We start from the raw sequence: 21709 nt of genomic DNA on the forward strand, positions 1-21709 counted from the left end.
CCGTCCCTCGGGGGCCTAATTACTATGACCTCGTCTAAAATATTGAACAGACTCACAGAGGTAAAAAGTAAATGTCGCTGGATACTTGTGGGACAAGTAGACCTTTATAATAATATTGGAGGGTCTAGACCGCTCATGATAATTATAGTTGATACACGATTATGATATTCAGCGGGGTTGTATAGGTAAAGCGGAACACTTGATCTTAATGCTGGGAGATTTTAACCATAAACTTGACCCCAATAGTAGTGATAAATTGTAAAAGGACCTGCTAACAGCTGCACAGATTCCGCATACAATTTTCCCAAAAAAGAATGTACCACTCGAGACCTGTCCCTAGTAAGAAACTTAGGATCCCTAGGTCTGCTCTGAAATTAATGGACGTATGAATAAGGATCGCACAGCAAACCAAACTTTTCAAATAAGCAATCAGGCATGCCCTATTGATTATGCCTTCATAAACACTTGGCAATTTGGGGAAGTATTAGACTTTGGAATCTAGCACCTAGAGGGCAGCGATCATTGGCCCCTAAGGCTAACAACTGGGCCAGTAAACAACGCCCAAAGAGAAAAAGTGCTGACCCTGCAGGTAGAGTATCCACATAGGATAAATACCTGAATTACAGAAAGGAGCCTAAAAGTACTTAATGAATTGACAGTAAATTATAGAGATATCAGAACGGAGGAAGACCCAAATGATGTTCTTAAGGGACACAATAGGGTAATTGAGTTAATAGTGGACTGTCTAAAAGTAAAAATAAAAAAAACACAGGCGAAAAAGACGAAGGGAGAAGTATGCATGGACAATAAAAATACCTGGTATAACCAGGAGTGTAGGAGCCAGAGGCAGACGGTGCGGAAACTGGAAAGGGAACTTAGGAAAAGACGCACTACTGAAGTAGAACAGAAGCTCCACCTAGCAAAGCAAGGTTATAAAACAATCTAAAGGCAGAGGAAATGGGAATATGTAAATAAGAATTGGGAGGTAATGGTAGATGTGATAAGATCACAAAACCTTAGGAGATTTTGGCAGTTGGTTAGGGAGGGAAAAGCCACAGGAACTATGCAATGCTGGAATAAATATCTGAGCAATGTATATAGAGGAATGGATGCAGAGGGAGAATGTGGAGTTAATATGAAGATAGGTAGAGATGTAAGATCAGCTTTTACCCTGCAAGATAAAAGAAATAATTGCAACGCTTAAATTAACGAAAGCTGCGGGTCCAGCAATGATGATAAAAAATAATATTGATTAGTGGGCCAAGTTCTTTTATGCCACGTTCCATAAATTTTTTGATTACGGTTGTTTCCCGAGAATTGGAAGGGTGCCATTATTAGGCCGATCTATAAGAAGGATGACCCAACTCAACTTATCGCCTAATTAGTTTATTGGATGTTTATTAGATGTAGGCGAGAAAAGTTTCACAAAGTTATTGCTTGGTCAAATTAAATCCTGGGCAGAGACAAACAACTTTATATCCGTAGAGCAAGGCGGATTCAAAGAAGGTCACTCAACCACTGACCACTGCTTCAGTCTTTGGTCATTAGCAAAAAAGTCAATTGAAATGCGAGGAGGTCTATTTTGCTGCTTTGTAGATTTTCGTGCCACATTTGATTTGGTGGATCGAAATCTGTAATGGAATATGTTAAAATATTTGGGGGTTGATTTGGACCTACTGTTTCTCCTTCAGGGTTTGCATTCACAAAATTGGGCCCAAGTAATTTTAGATACAAGAGGTTCACTCTCAAAGAAGATCTCTATAAGGATGGATTGCGCCAAGGATGTGTTCTGGCCCCATTATTATTTGCTATATTTCTGTCAGACTTACCAAGCTTGCTAAAGGAGGCTAAAGGCCTGTGCCCAAAAATGGATAGGGTTCATATCTCCTGCTTACTATACGCAGATGACCTGGTGATAGTAGATATACTATCACCATAGGTCTCAGCGAACCATGTGGATGATGCTGGGGCAAACAAAGGAGGGGGAGGTGTCCTGAGGGCAGAGTGAGAGGTAAATAAGGTGCATGTAGATAAGGCCTCGGTGCTGAACTCACAAGGAAAGCTCATCGCTCAGGGTGAGGTGGTCACAGAGATTGCTGAGATAACAAAGATCGGCCACCTGCGTAGGTGCCAGACTTGTCTGTATTGCAGTGCCTCCTCCTCAGCCTTCCCCCACCACCGCATCACCCTGTGCCATGCCCCCTCGAATGGCACCTGCTCCACCCTCCACTGTAGGATGAGGACACTCCTAGTGGGCAGAAGGGACATGCCAGCAGAGTGCGTCCTCACCTTGTGTCGCTTCCTACACTTGAATATGCCAAGAGCACAAGCTTCTCATGTGCTGATGTCTAAGTTTGGTGGCCTCTTGTAATACTATGTGAATGGAGTCCAAGTAAGTGGAGAGAGCGGGGCAGAACCAGAACATGTGCTGTAGATCTGCAGAGACCAAATGGCATCTATGGCAATTAAGGTGCGCGTGAGGGAAGAATCGGTTGAGCTGCTCCGGTGTCTAATAGGCCCTGTGCAAAATGGAGAATTGTATACTGGACATTTCTGGATACTAGCTGGGGAAAGTCCAGGACCTGTTCTCACTGTCATGTAAAGCTCGCCCTATATCGCCCTCCCATTTTCCTCTCAGAGCTGCCAGTCTTTACTGTATGTGCTTTCCCACATGGCTTTGTATATCCACACTATTAAGTGGCACCCCGTCCTCATGTGCTGTAGGGTCTGCGTGGGGAAGTGTGTTTGGGGCTCTTTATCTCGTGTGGACATGACAAGTGTGGTACAGCTGCCTGTATGTGAGAACCTGACATGGCCAGAGACAAGCTGTTTGAAGGATGGAGAGGTCTCCTACGGTAATGAGGGATCCCTGATGCCAGTTCTCCAATGGTGGAGTCTGAGTACTGCCTTAGGAGTCATCTGACATCCTGGAGTATTCATCTGACGAAAATATGTGAGGGCCTTTCTCATTGCCTGAGGTGCTTGCAATGGTCCTCAATGATTTGCCTTAGTGCTGGTGATCTGGCCATTGTGGGCAATGGGGAGGGGCCCTCCTAGGTATGTCACCTACATTCTTTCACTGAGGGGTGGATGATACTGTCTTCCCCCGCTCCACTGTGGTATTGTCTGCCCAGTCCCAGGCACCCCTGGGGTCTGTGAAGAAGAGGGATTTACCATTTACTAGAATTTTTAGGCGAGTTGGAAACAGCAAAGAGTAGTGGATGTCGAGTTCCTGGATCCTCTTTTTCACTGTCAGCAAGGAATCACGCTAGCGCTGGATCACCTGAGTGTAATCCGGAAAAAGCATTATTGCCTTGTTATCCTGCCTCAAAGTGCTGTCAAGTCTACAGGCTTTTAGGATAGAGTCTTGGGGCCAGATGTATCAAACGATTTTGCATTTGCAAACGGTGCGAATCACAAAAATAGGCTGTTTGCGAATGCAAAATTATCTGTCACAATGTATGAAAGGCCTTCCCAGACCAAATTTAAAGAATTGCAAAATTAGCGATTACCTAAAATTGCAACTTGATTTTACTAATCGCAAACTGTGATTAGCAAATAGGTAATCACAAATTCAATGTATGAACCATTCGCAAATTGCGAAGGGCCGCAAAACAGAGAATTTGCTTGTGCAATCAGGTGGTAATTAGGTTTAACCTATACAAAGAGGCCCAGACTGCATTAGCTCTTTTCAACAATGGCTGCACTCTACGTCATGGCGAAGAGGATGAGGATCCTGGCAGGTCTGAGGACTCCTTTTTTTGCCTCAGGAGACAGAGTGCACCTAACATTATTTGACCAAACAGGGGAGGAGATGTATGACAGGTATAGGTTAAATTCTGGCATATTATTAGTCCTAGTAGCAGATTTGCAACCACAATTTCAGTGACACAATCACAACCAATGAAATGCCCACTCACGTGCAGGTCTTATGTTCCCTGCACCTCTTGGCCTCCGGAAGCTATCAGGGGTTAATAGCAGCAGCTGGAGATGTGTCCCAAAGTGCGCTCTCATGGGTTCTTCCATATTTTCCTGAATGCGATGTTAACCAAAAACAATGAGCACATAAAATTCCCCAACACACCACTGAACTTGCAGCTCACAAAACTACACTTCAATCATTTAGCCCAATTACTACACAACATTGGCTGCAATGACGGGACACATGTCGCAACCTGTTCACCATCAGCCAATGAAGATATATACAGAAATCAGAAGTGTAGCCATTACATGAACATATAGGTCATCTGCAATGCCTCCCACATCATCACAGATTTAGTGGCCAGATTCCCTGGTAGCACACATGACTCCTATATATTCAGGCATAGTGGAATCTACACACGGCTACTTGGTGGAATGTTTGAAGAATGATACCTACTAGGTAAATAATCACAGAACAATGTGACATAGTGTACAGATGAGGTTAGAGATGACAATTACTCAATATTCACTCCAGTCATTGTAGGAGACCGGCCTACCTCAACGAACGAGTAAACTTCCACATACCTACTTGCCAGCTCTGCTCCGCTGACCTCGCCCTCGCCACAGTCCCCCGCATCCAACGCACCACCTCCGGTGGCAGATCCTTCTCCCACCTTGCCCCCAAGACCTTGAACTCCCTCCCCACCAACCCTTGCAAGACCCAAGACCTACTAACATTCAGAAAGCACCTAAAAACATGGCTTTTTGAGCAGTAACCGGTGACTACCCCTCCCCCCTCCCCCCCCCCCCCCAAGCGCCTTGAGACCCTACCGGGTGAGTAGTGCGCTTAAGAAATTACTTGATTGATCCTTCATCCTCACACCATACCCCAGTCCAAGTGAATGGCGTTACAATGCTGCACATAGGAGGATGCAAAGTGTGACTGAGAGGACCTTCGGCCTGCTGAAGAGTCACTTTCGATGCCTGCACAGAATTGGCAGGGCACTACCATACAGTCCTGAGACCTGCTGCAAGATTGTGGCTACATGTGGTATGTTGCACAACATCGCAACATTGAGAGGCATACCACTAGAACCCTCAAATATGGATTCCGAGGATGACGACCCATTACCACCCCGTCACCCAGCAGATGGCTCAAGAGCAGCAGAAGGCAGACACAGATGTGCAGAAATTATGCATAATTATTTTTGATGCAAGTAATGAAGGTACCATGTTGTTGAGGTTTCTGTGACAGCACATTGTCTGTGATAGCACAGTGTCTGGAACTGTGACACCGATACTCCATCACAGGGGCAGTCATACTATTGAGGTTGGAGATCTCCTCACTATCTCGACACCAAGGTTCCCGCTTCCAGTGATCCAGGGCGCATGCATGTTCTCCAAGGCATTGGTAACCTGCCCCAATCGCTGTGTAATGGCTCCACTGCAACGTGCCATCTCCACTTGCATGCCCACGGCACATTGCGACAGTCAAGCAATTGCATTTGTGAAGCAATGTACAGATCTGCTAAACCCACCCATCCATCCATCAATTGGTGATGACACCTAGGGTGGGTAACATTCTCCTGCTGCATTACTGGGCAGAGTTTCTTAATGGCATTCATCATCTCCCTTATATTGTCTGCTGTGCTTTCTGTCCTTCCAACACTGTTGCATTCAGCTGGCACATGTGATTCAGAAACACCAACTGTCTGTGCATTGATTTCATGTGCTTACACTGCAGACGCTGCACCATCAACATTGATGCCTCCAGACCTCCAAACATAGATGGGCCCTGACCTTCCTCCAAGCTCTGCTTGAAATCTGCTCCACGTCTCCTGAGGGGTGTGTATTGGCGCTGGAAAAGGGACTGTGAGCGAGTCTATCCTCTGAAGGTGGTGTATGCACATCTTATGTCATGAGACTCCAGGTTGAATTCAGGGAGTGGTTCCTCTGTTGTCCTGCGTCTGAGTTGTGCAGGTGTTGTGAGTGGTATGGACACAATGTTTTCAATCTCAGACTGTGGCTGGCTTCCCTCATTCCCCCAGTTTCTGTTTTTGCTGCATGCGGTGTAGGGACATCTGCAACATCAATGAGCAGTATTTCAGTTAGAAATTACATTTGCATGTCTCAGTTCAAAGTTTAATCTTGAAGAAAACAGTTTTCCTGACATAGTGTTACTGCTTGTCATTTGTCTTGGCTATCCCTGTGGGGATGCACAATGCTGCGCTGTCTGATCTTGGTTCACTGTTGGAGTATGGGTGGGTTGCATGGAATGTGTGGCATGGGTTATTATTTTTTATCAGTGAGTGTTAACACTGATTTCCTTTAGGGGACATTTCTGCCTGCACATATGGTAATTCAGATAATTTTTGTCCTTACCTTTGCCGGTGCCTGGTGTTGTTGAGGTGTCTATGACAGTGACCCCAAAGATGACTTCAGGTTGAATAGTTGCCTCCACCATGTCCTCCAAGGGGGGTGAATTGTGTCTGGTCCTACACCAGTGCACTCCTTGCCTCCATAAGCTTGGTTGCAAACCTCTCCTTTGCAAATGTATGCAAATCATACCAGCGCTTGGGTATCTCCTCAATGGAGCGCTGAGCCACACCCACTGCATTTGTCTTTGCCTGGACGTCAGTCCATATTTTTCACTTCTCACTCTCTGGGTCATACAGTAAGTTTTTCCCAAAAAGGTTGCCATGGCTCTTTACTACCTCTTCAGTGAGCACCTCAGGCTCCTACTCACTGAACTTCAGTTTCCTTTTTTTTGCCTCCAGCATCCTTTGCATTCCCCTCAGTGCCATGGTGTGTTTTGGTACTGGGTGCGACTTCAAACTGGCTCCCTAATATCCAGCTCACTGAGTCTGCCTCCTCCTGTGGCTCAGGCTTCTGGAAACAGCATGGACTGACTCCCTTCCTGGTTGTGAGGTCATCAAACTGTTCCCGAATGCAAAAACACGCAAATTGCGATTCCAAAATAGCGATTCGTTATTTTACTGAATCGCTATTTGGTATTCGCAATTGCGAATTTTAGGTAATTGCAAAATATTTAGCAAAACCTATGTTACATTGCATTCAGCAATTACCAAATAGCGAACTGGCAAAAAATAAAAATAAAAAATAATATCGCTATTTTGTAAATCGCTAATGCGGTGCTACATACATCTGGACCTTGGTCTTTTAAGTGAAGAAGTTTGGCCAGCATAGGGCGCAGCAGCGCCCCCGGGACAAGTGGGTGTCCCATAATCCTGTGGGCCCTTTCCAGGGAAAAGAATAGTGGGAAGTTAGAGGTGAGGAGGACAGTTTTGAACCAGGTTTCCAGGAAAGTCAAAGGATTGCTGTCCTCTATCCAATTAGCAGGCCCAGGATGCGGATGTTGCTTCTGCATGAAAGTTCTTCGGCTCTCTCCTCGAGCACTCGTACCTGGTCTTGCAGATCTCGGATTGTGGTCTGGTTCATTGAGACATGGCTGTAGTGTGGCCAGTTTTTTCTCACCTTCTGCAACTAAATCTGTCAGATTATAATGATCATCTCATAGAAAGCCCAATTCAGCCACAAGGGACCCTATCTTACTTTCCATGGAGATTCTGGACTGTTTGATGGCTTGCATGACTTTATCTAGCTTGTTGTCCGGTGATCTTGGAGGGCCCATGGAATCTTCAGGCAAAGGAATTTCAAACACTGTATTAGTTGGGTCAGTCGTACGGAGGGTCTGCGCAGGTACAGCAAATATTAGGCGGCCCATGGTAATAGGAGTAATGTCAGTTGAACTTTAGCTGTGAAAGAGGCCAGATGAGGCTTGCTCCCTCCAACGGTTATCCCTTGGGTTTATCACCATGGGGGCCGCAGCATGGGCAGCACCTGGACGGGGGTGAGCACAGACATCTCGGAATATCCCAGTGCCAGGCCAATGGGGCGAGACCTCTCACACAGGGTTGTTAATGCCCCCTCGAGCTGCTGCTGATGCAGTGCCTGTGATAGTTTGCAAGAGTGGGGCCATGTGCACCTACAGCTTTCTAAACCTCTCAGTGGCCCTGTCTCTGGGGCAGCAGGCATGGGAACAGGGTTAGGTTGCAGCCATTTCACCCCAATCAGCAATTCTCCACGGTTCTCGAGTCGGGCATCAGCAGGTGGGGGCGGAGGTCCATCCCCGGGTGGCATTACTATTGTTAAAGGAATAGGATGAACTCTTTTGTATGCAGTGTCCAGGCTATGAGTGGGCTGCAGGGGGACTCAAATGGAGTAGGCAGGGGGCTTTTAAAGGAGTTGCTCGAGCTCCTCCTTCCCGAGTGAGTGAGATCTGATCAAGTCCTGTATGCTGCGGCCTAGTTTAGTGCCGGGGGGCCTCCTCTCCTCCACCTGGCAGTTCCTTGCCTCCAATCAGGAGGAAATGCTGAGAGCCCCCTTCCGATGCACCATCCAGTCCTCACCTGCTTCTCCTGGTGCAAGTGGCCCCAGCAACGGCATGCTGTCCCTTGAGTAGGGTCCTTCCTTTGGAGCATTTGCTACAGTTGTGGGCACGGTCCAAAGCTGTTCGCTCTCTTTCTGGGCCCTTTGCCTCCTGTCCTTTCAGTGCCTTACAGCACCTTTGATGGGGAGGAGAGAGTGCGCTCCTCTGAGCTCCCATATTGGGCTGAGGATGGGCTTTGGGGGAGGGGAAGCCCGTGCGGCAGGAGCTTGTCAGGCCCCAGCAGGACAAGAGTCGCTGCCGGAAGGTTGTGGTCTACACCTAACAGGCTGCTGTGGTGTGGCAGCAGCTGTCCTCAAGGGTGCGGCATTTCCTCATGCTTGACTGCCACTCCTACGTCAGAGGTGCAGCTTCAGGTTGAAGGGGTGGATGCACCATGTATTCTGTGGGGGGGTGGGGGTGTTCAACTGCTTGGGGGGGGTGAGGTCAGCCGGCCCAGTCCTCGCTGTTTCAGTGCGGGCTGCCTCTGCACTTGCCACCATCAGGGCCAGTCAGCTTCCTCGACAACACCTTCTGCGAGGCTGCCCCCAGCAAAGGAGGTCATCAGCATGGAAGGCTGGTCCCGATGCGGAGCTCTCACAGTGGATTAGGGTGGATAAGTAGGATGATGCGTAATTAGCATCTTCCATCTTAGCCAGCCAGGCCAGTCTAAGGTGGACTGAAAGTTTCACAATTGGAAGTTTTTCCAAATGGAACGTTCCTATCAAGATACCAGCCATTGCCCAATTCCCCTCTTATGTCTTAGTGTTTTCACTGGCTACTCTGTTTACAGTTCTCAACAATCAACCTATTGGTGGATTAAAGGGTGGCTGAGAGGAGCCTTTACTTATAAGCAACTACTGATGGTGAGTGCCTGGGAACTCCTTGGGGTGAGCCGTGAAGATCCCCTTCTCTGTGATCCACACTTCTGTGCTTCTGAACCTCATTTATAATGCAAGCCCCCCTTCCTTCGGCCTCTAATCTCACATTAAGTCCAAGGATCCAACAGCATTCTCCTCATGAGGCCAGTCACCTCCCACAGCCAGATATATGCAACACCTTACCAATATTTGCATTTAGCATCAAATTTTATTGAGGTTTTTCATGAATTTAAAATAAAATAAAATACCCTAAGAGTATTGCACACCAAGACTCTAGCCCTAATTTGTGTTAAGTATTTTACATTACTTTTCTTGGCGCCACCCAAAAGTTAACCAATAAAAAGCACTATGTTTCATTAATGATATTACCTTAAAATAATTGACTATTACCCTAACATTCACCGTTTTGCTCTTTTGAATTATGGTATTGCAAATATGTGGAGCAACGGTCGTATTGTGGTTCGCCTAGCAGGTACGCTCCACATTTCCCAGTCTGACCTGCTGCTGTGGATTGTGCCTGTGCTGAAGGACTAATACTGTTCATGACGGGGTGGGCCTCTGGGCCTTGGCGGCCTTCCTGGATTTGGCCCGGTGTGGTGCATGCTCCTCGATGGACTACTAGGCACTGGAACTCTCCTCGTGCTGCATCATCTGTTGCCATTGCAGCTTAGTAGATTTGCACCCTGTATTTACCCTTGGTGTGGGATGAAATAATTGGTTCTGTGGCAGCGAGTCTCGGGGGCCGGCGCTGTGCTTCAGCCAATGGACATCTCCATCCCCTTCGGATCTGCGCCAGAGCATTAGTCCCTGTCATTATTGACTCCTCTGCCACATCGGGCTCCGAGACTGCTCATTACTTATATGACGATGGGTAAAGGAGATCCTAAACAATGAAAACTTGCACTTAACAAGCAGAAACAATCCCATCAACAAAGCTAGCCCTCAATGTCCAATGGGGGGTTCTACGGAGTCAAGGACTTTGTAATGTCCGTCAATGCCACTACTATAACGACAGACCTCTATGCCTGTTTCAAGGCCATTGACGCCAGATTTGACATAATAGCTAGCTGTCTTGACCGGATGGGAAAATCGCCTAGTCCGACCAGATACGCGACTGGCACAAGCGGAGGATCGAATAGCAAAGGCAGAGGATGCTGCCATAAAAACGGCCAAGAGGTCAGAGGTGTTGGAATCTCGCCTATGTACTGTCGCCATTAAAACCGAAGACCTCGAGGCTCGGTGCAGAAGCAACAATATTCGTATTTTGGGAGTGGCTAAAATGACAAATATGGGGCGCATGGACCTCTTTGTTGAACGCCTGCTTGCAGAGCTGTTTGACCGGACTAGCTTCAGCCCCTATGTTTGTGCTGGAGTATGCGCATAGATCACTAATGCTCCCGCCCCCACATCCGATCGCTGATGGACTCCTAAACTACAGAGATCATGACAGAGCACTCCGCTTGGCCCAAGAGAAGACTCCTTTGCAGTATCAGGGAGCTACAATTTCCATTTACCCTGACTTCATGGTGGTGGTGCAGGAGGCCAGACGGAAGTTTCAAGATGCTAAGCCCGCCATCCGGGGGCTCGGTCTTTGCTATGGCATGATATATCCCGTTAGACTCCGTGTTGATGTCCAGGGCAAAACGCGCCACTTTGACAAGCCTGCTGAGGTACTAGACTTCTGTAAGAAACATTCCAGGGAGAACACACGTTCAGCTCGCTCTTTGCCAAACCAATCCCCGGTACATACCCCTGGGACATCCAGCAAAGACATGTTTTTGAAAATGTAGTCACTGTTGGACTCCCCTAAAGGCTACGATATTTCCATCCTTCCTGGATGTGGGGCCTGTCTATAACATGCATCTTATGCCCCTGCTTCTAATTAGTTTCACCTGAGTGCACTGTGCTGGCTGGCCGGATCTCAAGTCTCCCCAACAACAGACATACAGTTTTTACCTAATTCCACCCGCTGTTGCATTGCTACCCCTCCATGGTTGACACTGCATTACATGTTGCAATCGGGTGGTTTTGTTTTGGTTCTGATATGGGATTCACATGGCACTCCTTACCCAGTGTGGGTGGGCCGTTTAGGGATAGTTGGAATGGAGGTAGTTCTGTTATTGTTAGTTTGCTTTTATTTTGTTTCTCTGTGCACACACAGGACATGCAATGGTACCCTTTTACCCCTTGGCGATGACAGTTACACAGGCCAATAGGCGACCGTCTCTAGATTCATGTCCTGGAACATTAAAGGCTTAAACAACCCGTGCAAGAGGAAACAAGTGTTACAATATTTAAATAGACATGTTGAGCAGGTTGGGTTTCTGCAGGAGACTCATTTATCACATACCTCTAGTTGGTGCCTTTGCTAAACAATGCAGCCCCCATCATTATTACTCAAATTATAGCTCATACTCTCCAGGGGTCTGCATTTTGATCCATAAAACCTTGCCTTTTTACGATCAGCACACTACGGCAGATTTCTCCTTGTGTGAGGCATCCTAGTGGGCTGTAGAATTGCACTACTTAATCTCTATGCCCCTAATGTTGACACCCCAGATTTCTTTTACACACTCCAGACGCACAGACAGAGAAAGTGGGGATCATCTGATATGGGGGAGATTTCAACCTTCTCCAAGACATATGCTTCAACACTACATCCTGCTAACAAAACACAATGCCTGAAAGTCTTACGTGACACGTCATAACCATTCGTTGCGAGCTCCCTGGCGGCTGTCTCCCGCCGCCGCAATGACATACACATTCTATTCTGCCCCTCATAATACCTGGCCTCGCACTGATTTCTTGCTCATGTCACTACAGACATGGCCCTGGCTCAGTTCTGTTTCCCACCTCTTGCCTCACATACCCTCTCCGATCATGCTCCAGTTCGACTCCATCTATGCATTCCCTGCATGGATTTCACGGAGGGTCCATAGCGATTTCCCACCATGACCCTGCATGATGAGGTATTCCGTTCTGACCTCCGTTCCGCCATTACAGAATACTTTACCATCAATACGGCTTCAGTCACATCCAAAGCAACACTGTGGGAGGCCTTCAAGGCCTACTTAAGAGGTATCACCATAGCTACACATTTGCGGGTCCTGTGAAATATCTGCAGGGATATTGGCATAACTGAAGCTGCGCTTGTTGACATGGATAGCAGAGCTGCCTCGCGACCGGCAGGGGCACACCTACATGCCCAAGCCAAAATGCTGGATGAATTTAGAGAACAGGCTGAGTGTGAGGCTAAGATGCTGGATAAATACGCCACAGCACGTTGATATGGTGAGGGTGCCAGGCCCAGGTATGACTTACACAGCCACCCAGGTCGATTTCCTCTATCCCTGAACTAGAAAGGCCCGATGGTTTGCTAACCTCAATGACTTCCAAAGTACAGACACTGCTATTTAATTATTACAAGCAGCTCTATGACACCCACGTACAGGACAGCTCCCTTGAGATGCTGCAGTATTTGGAGGAGGTGGTCATGGTGTGGCTGAGTTCGGTATTTGAGTGAGCTCTTCATCGTTGAGGAGTGACTGCAGGCCATCAATTCATTAAATGGTTCTAAGACGCCTGGCTTGAATGGGTTTACTGGTGTATTTTATAGGACATATAAGCATATCCTTGCCCCCCATCTTATGGATGTCTACCAGGAGGCCCTGGATGAGGGAGTGCTTCCGCCCACGCTTCGAGAGGTGGTGGTCACTTTATTATCAAAGCCTGTTAAGGACCCTACCCTATGCGATGCTATGCGATTCATACTGACCGTTGTCTCTTTTGAATTTTGATAATATAATTCGGACTAATACGGGGGCTAACAACTTGTCTCTCTTGCTGGACCAAATAATCTCACCAGCTCTATCAGGATTTGTGCCTCACAGATCCAAGTCGCTTAATCTGCGTACAATGTTCACGTCGCTTCACAGAGTCTCCCTTAAGACACCGGCCACATTTGCCCTACTAGATATGGAGGAGGCCTTTAATATTCTTTAGCATGGCATTTCTTAGAGGCCACTCTCCGCACACTAGGCATGCCGCAGGGCTCTGTCTTCCTAATCAGGCTGCTGAACTCCTCCCCCACTGCCCATATCAGAGTTAATGGCACAATGTCACCTGCTTTCCCTATCACTAGGGGGACAAGGCAGGGGTGTCCTCTGTCCCCCCTCCTCTTTAGAGTCGCCATGGACTCTCTGATACAGCACCTCCAGGAGAAACACTTGCATAGAGGACTGCAATTCAAGACTGGACCACTGTTGGTCTCCCTCTATGCAGATGGCATCCTCTTGTTTCTTTGCCATCCTGTCACAAACTTGAGCCCTGTGCTTGCGGAGATTGCCTGGTTTGGTGATTTCTCTGGACTGCGGATGAACGGACTTCAGTCAGAACTTCGGAGGCAACCCCTCTGTGAGCTGTGAGTTCCCTCTCTCATGGCATGAGGACCAGGTTAAATATCTGGGTATTTACATACACTGAGATAAGGAACAAATACTTAGCTTAAAGTACAGACCCGCAATAGAAAGATTAAACACGCAGATTGACCGCTGGATCCGCCTCCTGTTACCCATGGCTAGCCACACTGCATTCATTAAAATGGTAGTGCTCCTACATTTTCCATATCTTTTAATCAACATACAGATCCCTCTCACCAATTCATTTATCGCTACACTTCAGAGCATGTTGATCCGTTTGGTGTAGGCTGGGAAGCGACCCCACGTACGCTGGGACGTACTGACACTTCCATATGAACATGGGGGGTTTGGGGTTCCCCATTTTCAGCTAGAATACTTTACTACACAATGCCACTATGCTTTTCCATATGCTATACTGCAGAGGAATTCTGCGTTTCCCACTCGCTTACAATCACTGCTCCAATCTGGCCTCCCTCTCGATCTACAGATGTCCAGCCGCTGGCCACAATTTGCTGGGCCTGGCACAGTTTGGCTCGCCTTTTGACTTGTAGCTTGTTATACTCAGCGGCAATCCCCTTGGGTAACAATCCTTGGCTTCCTGTCACAGCGGAAAAATTAGTGCAACATACGCTTTGCTCTCAAACGTTCTACCATAGGTGACCTCTTCCCACATGATCATGTATTTTCGTGAACGGAGGATAGATGCTTTGTATCCACCACGTATATGGATCACTTTATCCTCCATCATTTGCAGAGCACACTGCGGCACTCCTGCCTTTTTACTCACTGGCACCCTCAGACTTTCCACCTTTCACACGGACTATCATGGCAGTCTCCAGCACTGGTTTAAATTCCATGCTGTACCACACATGCCTTGAGCTTCTTCCCATTCAGGATCTGAGGATATGGGATGCAGACCTAGGGCACCAGCTATCCAGTAAAGTATGCTATGCATGCTGTTCCCAAACATGTACAGTCTCCCTTAACCACAGACACAAGCTTTTACATTAAAAGTTTCTCAGTAGAATCTACATAACATCTAATGCTTTAGCCAAACTAAAAACTTCATGATCCTCTGAATGTTTGACATGGAAGGTAGATAATGCAGATTTTGCCCATTTAACATGGACATTCGATGGAGTGGCAGAACATTGGAGGGACGTTTTTACTGCACGGACGTCTATGTTAGATACTACAGTTACCCCTGATGGCGCTACTGGGATATGTGGAGAAAGTTGCTAAACCTCTTAGATTCTTTGGGACCATAGGCCTTTTCCTGGGCACACTTCCAGGCCAGGCATGAAATAGCTTTACTTTGGGGATCTGGGATGTTGCCTTTGGTGCGGGCGTGGCTCCAGAGGCTTATTTACTGTGATAACAACAAGGGAGAATATGCTTTTCTGCAACTCCCTACTTCCTGCCCCAAAGGATACTTTGCAGCCTTTGAGGGACCACTTACTGACAATGAATGATCCTGGGTTGTTGTACACTCCTGTTCATGAACGCCCTGCTGCCCAGGACAAACCACTATCTGAGGCGGAGGCCTCGTCGCACTTTGACCTCTCAATGTTAACAGTACACAATGTTCATTATCCCTTACAACTTACATATGCGGCTGTCCACCCGGGTTGCTGATTATACATACAGATCAATAAGTATTTATGCCTCAAAATGTGTTTGACTATTGGCCCGATTGGGTCGTATGTCTATCTCTGTTGGGTGAACAACCACTCCCCCTTTTTTATTTCTTGGTTGCAAACATCAATAAAAAGAATATCAAAAAAGTGTATGTAAATAAAGTAAGTTACTTTAAAATATTTTAACAGTAAGTATTTTGTTACTTTTTAATAAGCTGAGGATGCCCAATGTACCAGCATTAGCAGCAATGCTGATGTAGGGCCAATCAGGATGAGGTAATGGTTAGAAGAGGATATGATGAAGAGAAAATAGTCTCCCCCAAGGTAATCCTCCACCAGCATCTTAGCAGCAAATGAGAGTTCAGGCTCAGATTACCAGGATTTTAGTTCTCCTATGAGAGGTACACGTTGATTTCTCAGGTCCCAGCATTCCACAGTAGCTCCACCATTTAGGGTGCTCCAACGTCTCTCACTGGAGAAGATTTGGCAAACTGCTGTAATATGAGTCTACGTAATGATTGCATGTTTATGGAGCGACACTAAGGGGCTCAACTAACGAATAAATTGAAGTTCTCCGGCCTTTGTTTTTGCTCATTTCTGGTCTGGCTTTACATGGGTCCAATTTTGTCATGGATACAGGTAGGAATTGCCCGAGATGGAGCTATGGTCTCTAACTAGCATTCCCTAGCAGTGACCGAGAGCTTCCATTTTAAACAAATCTATCATCAGTCAGGCTGGAATACAGTTTTCAGTTGGAAGCTGGCAATCTGTGCAGAGTACCAATGTAAGGGTACACTGTGTAGATAATACAGGTGATCCTTAATGGCTGACGGAGGTTAAGCTCTAATAGCTCTAATAGCCCGAAATGCTCTCTGTTGTGGTAGTGTGGGTGAGCAGCTTATGGCTTATCAGAGGGTAGTGCTAAATATTTGTTGAGTACACAGAGTCAATAAATAAGACACACTCAAATAGAAACTCAAGACCAATTTAGAAAAATAAAATGTTTACCTTAATCTAAACCAAGATCTCCGACATCAGGTAAGTACTTTTTGAGATAGGGAGATTTCAACACTTAGAAAATACCTCTGCCAGATGTGAATCATGAGCCTCGAACGTGGTAATGTTATCCAATAGGGAGAACATACACTGCACAGGGTCACTTGTCAACCACTTAAAGGTCTGTTCATCTGGACTTAAGGTAAGTAGGGGTCAAGGTTCCTTAGAACCAGCAGCAGTTTCAGGTTACCTGCCCTGGTGTGTCCAGGTTCAAAGGTGCTTCTAAAGATGGTAGCCTCCAACACTACACGTTGAAGCCAATGGGAGCAGTACCTGTAAGAAAAAGGGCTGCAAGTGGGGACTAAGTAACCAGTCTGGCTGAACCCAACTGAAAACTTGGTTCTTGATGGTCTCTTTGGCGTGGGGGGACCATCAGTTGGCTTGGACTCTGGCTGTGGGGCTCGGGTGCAGAGGTGTTTTGTCCAACAGGTCACTGGCATTAGAGGCTCTCACTTCTTCGGGTCAACCTGGTGATGGGGGGGAACCAAGACATCAGGGCCACTCTTGGTGCTGGCCTCAGTGATGCTTACGTCCCTCCTCGGTATGTCAGTCTAGGCAGTGTTGGTGTCAGGGATGGACATGAAACAAACCATGGTGCTTGCAACTGGCTGAGATGCTGAACCTGCCCAGAGCCCCAAAGACAGTATAGGTCGACGAGGCTTCACTCCTAACACTTGGGATTCTCTTCCTGGTGAGATGCTGCCCAGGTGGACTACATGGTCAGCAAAACTCAGAAATAGACAGTCCTGGTTGGTAGGTGCAGGGAAGTGGCCCCCCCACTGTAAGGGAGATGCTGACTGGAGAGCGAAGTGCTGGCAGTCCTTAAAGGCTTTGGGCAGATGCACAGCTGCAGGATGAGTCGGGTCTTTGAAATTGCCGGGACAGGAGCAGGCAGGCAGTTTTGTTCCAAGTCCTAAGATAGTCTACAGTTCTTGCATCTTGAGCTCTTCTTTGTCTTTCTCCTCTTTGTAGTCAAGCAAATCTGAAGTTCTGGTGGCAGTGGGCAATCTAAATACTATATTTAGGGGCATTTAGTGGATTGTAGGGTTGTAGCCAATGGGCTACCCACCCCTGGGGTGGCTACACTCCCTATATGGCCATTTCCTGGGGGAGTGGGCATAACCCTGTCCCAGAATTCCTAATTCCACCAAAAGCAAGATGGTAGAACCCTTCCTTCATGGAGCACATCCGGCAGCCCACCTCAGGGGCATGACTAGCCTGGTAGTGCAACATGCCTACTTGCATAGCTAAGTTCCCACCTGTCCTGGTGATAAATGGGCCTCAAGGCAAGGGGTGGCATCTCCCAGGTCTGGGGGAAGCTGGAATCGTAAATCAAGGTGGCAGGGACTTTGAATCCCCGGGCCTTGGTATGCAGATTTACTAGCCATCCTGCTGGAGGAGGCGATAGCACCTTCCCGATGGAGCAGGCACTGTTTCTGAGCACTGATTTTCACCTCTAGGGGGTACGAAACCCGCCTGTGGTGGCAGGCTGATTGATACTAGTCAGCCAGCACACTAGAGGACTAGGTAGGTATTCAGGGGGCACCTCTAAGGCCCTTTGGGTGCATGCCATAATAATTCTAATACTGGCATTAGTATGGACTTATTAAGGCGAGGTATTTGATACCAAACACCATAGCTTTCAGTGAAGCCATTATGTAACTGGGTAACTAGTAACCAGTGCCCAATACATACCTTAAGATGACTTCCCTGTACACTTGTAATATCTAGTAATAAAACTAGACATCACACAAGCATATCCACTCATGCAGATATGTCCTCCTATAAAATATGATGCACCCTGCTTTGGGGCATCAAGGCCACCTGCAGGGGTGACTTACATATATTGTATGCAGTGACCCTGGCATGGCACACAAAGTGTGCCATGTTGTGTTTTCATTCATGGTTTGCACCATGACGTGCAGCCTGCAGGGGCAGTCTGCATGTAATTTGTAAGTGAGTCCCTTAGGGTGGCATATTACATGTTACGGCCCTTAGGGACACTCTTTAGCACCTTTACCCTAGGTATCAGGGGTCATTTACCCCTGTAAGGACGTACAGGGGAGCTAAAGCGTGTGTCATTTGTACACAATTGGGAATTTAGGTTTTAGGGGAAAGAACACTGGCGCTGGAGCCTGGTTAGCAGGCTTCAGTGCACTGCCACTCAAAACCCAGCATCTAGCAGTTCAAATGGGGGCATAAAGTGGGGGGACAACCAGCAAAAGCCTGGCTTTTAAAATTTTTGGGTAATCCCGGACTAAAGAGCACTCATACTATTTACCTGAAGCAAAACTAAGAGCTTGAAAATCAGACTTGTTCTTGCTCTTTTGGCTAAATGGCAATAAAATGAAAGCTTTATACCTATAATGAACTAAAACACTTTGCAGTAGAAACTATAACTATATCAAGATAACCAACCCAGATTATAAAGGTGAGGATACTCTCCCAAAGAAAATAGCAAACATTAATTTTGGTTTAAAAGCAGAAGGAAAGTAGGCCGAGTGGCAGCACCTGCAGTGCTCCACTGATCACATTTTAAGGTCAACATCTTGAGAAATATAGAGAGGCAAGGGCCGGTAAGCAGATGTACCATTGGTTGTGTTGTTGCAGAACAAGATACCTGAGAAATGGACATGTTTGCTTACCTGTAACTAGTGTTTTGCAGCATGGATCTCTTCATAAATCACATGATGTGCTTTATTCTGCCACATAGTGGTTGTGTCCAGTTTTTTTTGCTTTTTTCTTATGGGAGCTGATGAAAGGAGGAGTCATGTCTGACACCAAGTGTAAACCCTGGATGCCCTAGTACTAAAATACATATTTTAGCTTATTTTCAACCAATAGGCTCAGAAGAAGCAACAAGAGATCTGGGATGAGAAATGTCGAAATCAACAAAAATCAAACCTATAGGCTGCCTGGTCAATACACACAAAAGGGGGATAAAAAAAAAAAGACCACCACAGAGAGCATTCCTAGCTAATTATTAAACAATGGAATAATGCACAGCATGTTAATCTAGAAAAGATCCACTCTGAAACTGAAGTGTGAGGTACAGAAAAGACACAAACAACTTCAAGAACTCATCTTCACACCAAGGTGAGCAGATAAATAAAAACAATCAAGGTACCTCCATGCCTTGCTGCAAGGTCAGTGGAGAAGTCCAGTACCACAACACATAAAATGAAGGATATCCCCCAACACATACAGAAGCGGGGGCAGAACAACAACTGCAAAAGTATTTCATGATAGTTTAAAAGCATCTGTACTTCAAAGAACACTTCTTTCTCAATGATTGACTTTTTGTAAACAATGGATAAACTGATGAGATTCAATTGAAAATTGCAATGACCTTATAAAATGGCCTCATTAAGATATAGCATGATTCCGGTTATACCATTACATTTTACTAACAGTCAGCGGAAGGCTATTTATTTAAACTCTAATGGGTCTAAACAGACCCACTGACAACAAACCCAGCTTTCTAAGTAAGGTTCCTTGTCTCCCAATCGTCTTTCCTAACCTGTGTTAGCTTCTCGCAGCATGTCAATTTAGACAAAAGAATCTTTTTTTATTACCAACTTTCAATCCTCAGATGTCCAGTAAAGCAAAAAGTGCTTTACCTTTACTCAAAAATATTACCTTTTTACAGAACAATCTGGTACATTGTCAACCATAAATGATATAGCCTGAAAAGAAAACACTCATCTCTTTATGTAAAAAAAAAAACAAAAAAAAACAACAACAAAAAAAAACTTATAGGAGCAAGCTGCCTAGCTAGCTACACCACAGATGACAGATTTGTTTTCCATCACACATTTCACAGGAACATCTAAGTGTTAGCTCCTCCCCTTGAATGCCTATCAAAATATTAAATTATCTTTTGAAGGAGGTTATGTTAATGATAATGCTACTGTTTGAAGCTGTTCTTAGTCTAAATGCAATTTTGACAATATGTTGTTCGTTATTACCTAATTATCAATAAAAACAAAAAGAAGTTGCATCTTGTTCTGGAAGACATCTATAGTCACAGGTGCCTATTTGCTTGTGTATTAACAATATAATAGCATTCAAAATTGCAAACATAGCCTACTTACCCCACTTTTTCCTGTTGCATGTCCTGAAAAATCCCTCTGTTTTCCTAATGGTAAAATCATAAAATAAACAATTGTTCCACTGCAGCTGACCTTGATATATGAAGTTCAGTATGTGTCTAGAAGTAGTCTAGTTAGTAACGTTTGATCAAATGTGCACAACCATACAAACAAAAAAGACAAGAAATATATAGAATGCTAATAAAATACCTTAGAATTTAAATTTGAATATGAGAGAACTAGTAAATTGTGCAAATAAATGAAATTACATTACAGTTTACCTATTAATAAACATAGTGCATCACTAGAAGCTCAAATTACTCAAACTTGTGGCTAAGCACAGTCTTAAACCAAAAGTTGTGTTTACTTCTATTAAAATCTGAGCAAGTTACTTAGGTCTATGGCACACCTTTACTGTGGATCATATCCATGTTCTTACAGTGAAGAGTGGAATGTGGAAGGCGAAGTACAAATTTGTCTCGCAGAAACTGAAGTACCAAAACGCAAGAGAAGTAAATTTCTTGGGTAATGTTAAAATTCTAATTCTATCTTTCCTGGGTTGTTATTTAGTGTCTCTCAAGTTATTTTAAATATGTAAAACCTATTATTCACTTTCTCTTCCTCCTTATTGTATTTTAAATACTGGTTGTCATGGTAGTCCTCTTCAAAAACATGTGTTTCAAAAGCACAGGTTTAAATTGTAAAACATTTTTTTACACCTTTGATGATGCCAGACTTGTTATACAGCCCGTTTACACATGAAGCATGGGAGAGAGAACACCCTACTGTTATTACAAGTGTTGTTGAATGGTATCCCTTGGGTATCAGTTGCTAAGACATTATGGCACTGAAGAATGTTCTTGCTTCCATAAATTACATATTTTTGTGTCTTGTTTACTAAAGCTTAGTTGTGATTATTTCAAGCTCTCATTTAAGCTTGTCTGAGTTGCTATGGACTACTTTGAGTTCTACATGTAATTTGAAATGCTTTTTGGCCAGTTAGTCCACCTGACCTATTCCAGTTTTTAGGTCCTTTAAACTATTTAAAACCTGGCCTTGGTTATTGTTTCAAGCACCATTTTATGAATTATGTTTCTTGTCTGTTGTACCCCCTTTTGTTATCCTTTAGCTTTTGATCGCTCAACATTTGTCCTGAGATATAGCTCACCATAGTGTTTGAACTACCATTTTCTTTCATTTCAGACTTTAAAAAAAAAAATTCAAACTTTTTTTGAAGGCTTATTCCATGGCATACTAG

At 45.5% G+C, this 21709-nt stretch overlaps 1 protein-coding gene across 4 annotated transcripts in view; it reads right to left on the minus strand.

The window, feature by feature from the left end:
* Nucleotides 1–21709, minus strand: part of ATP8B1 (ATPase phospholipid transporting 8B1) — a 306728-nt gene that overhangs the window by 123574 nt on the left and 161445 nt on the right. For all 4 annotated transcript variants that reach the window (XM_069220066.1, XM_069220071.1, XM_069220080.1 and 1 more), the window contains exon 14: nucleotides 20455–20498. In XM_069220066.1, coding sequence (XP_069076167.1) covers nucleotides 20455–20498 — 44 coding nt within the window. The remainder of the gene's footprint in view (nucleotides 1–20454; nucleotides 20499–21709) is intronic.

This window comes from Pleurodeles waltl, chromosome 1_1 (genome assembly GCF_031143425.1).
Source record: "Pleurodeles waltl isolate 20211129_DDA chromosome 1_1, aPleWal1.hap1.20221129, whole genome shotgun sequence".
NCBI classification, from domain to species: Eukaryota; Metazoa; Chordata; class Amphibia; order Caudata; family Salamandridae; genus Pleurodeles; species Pleurodeles waltl.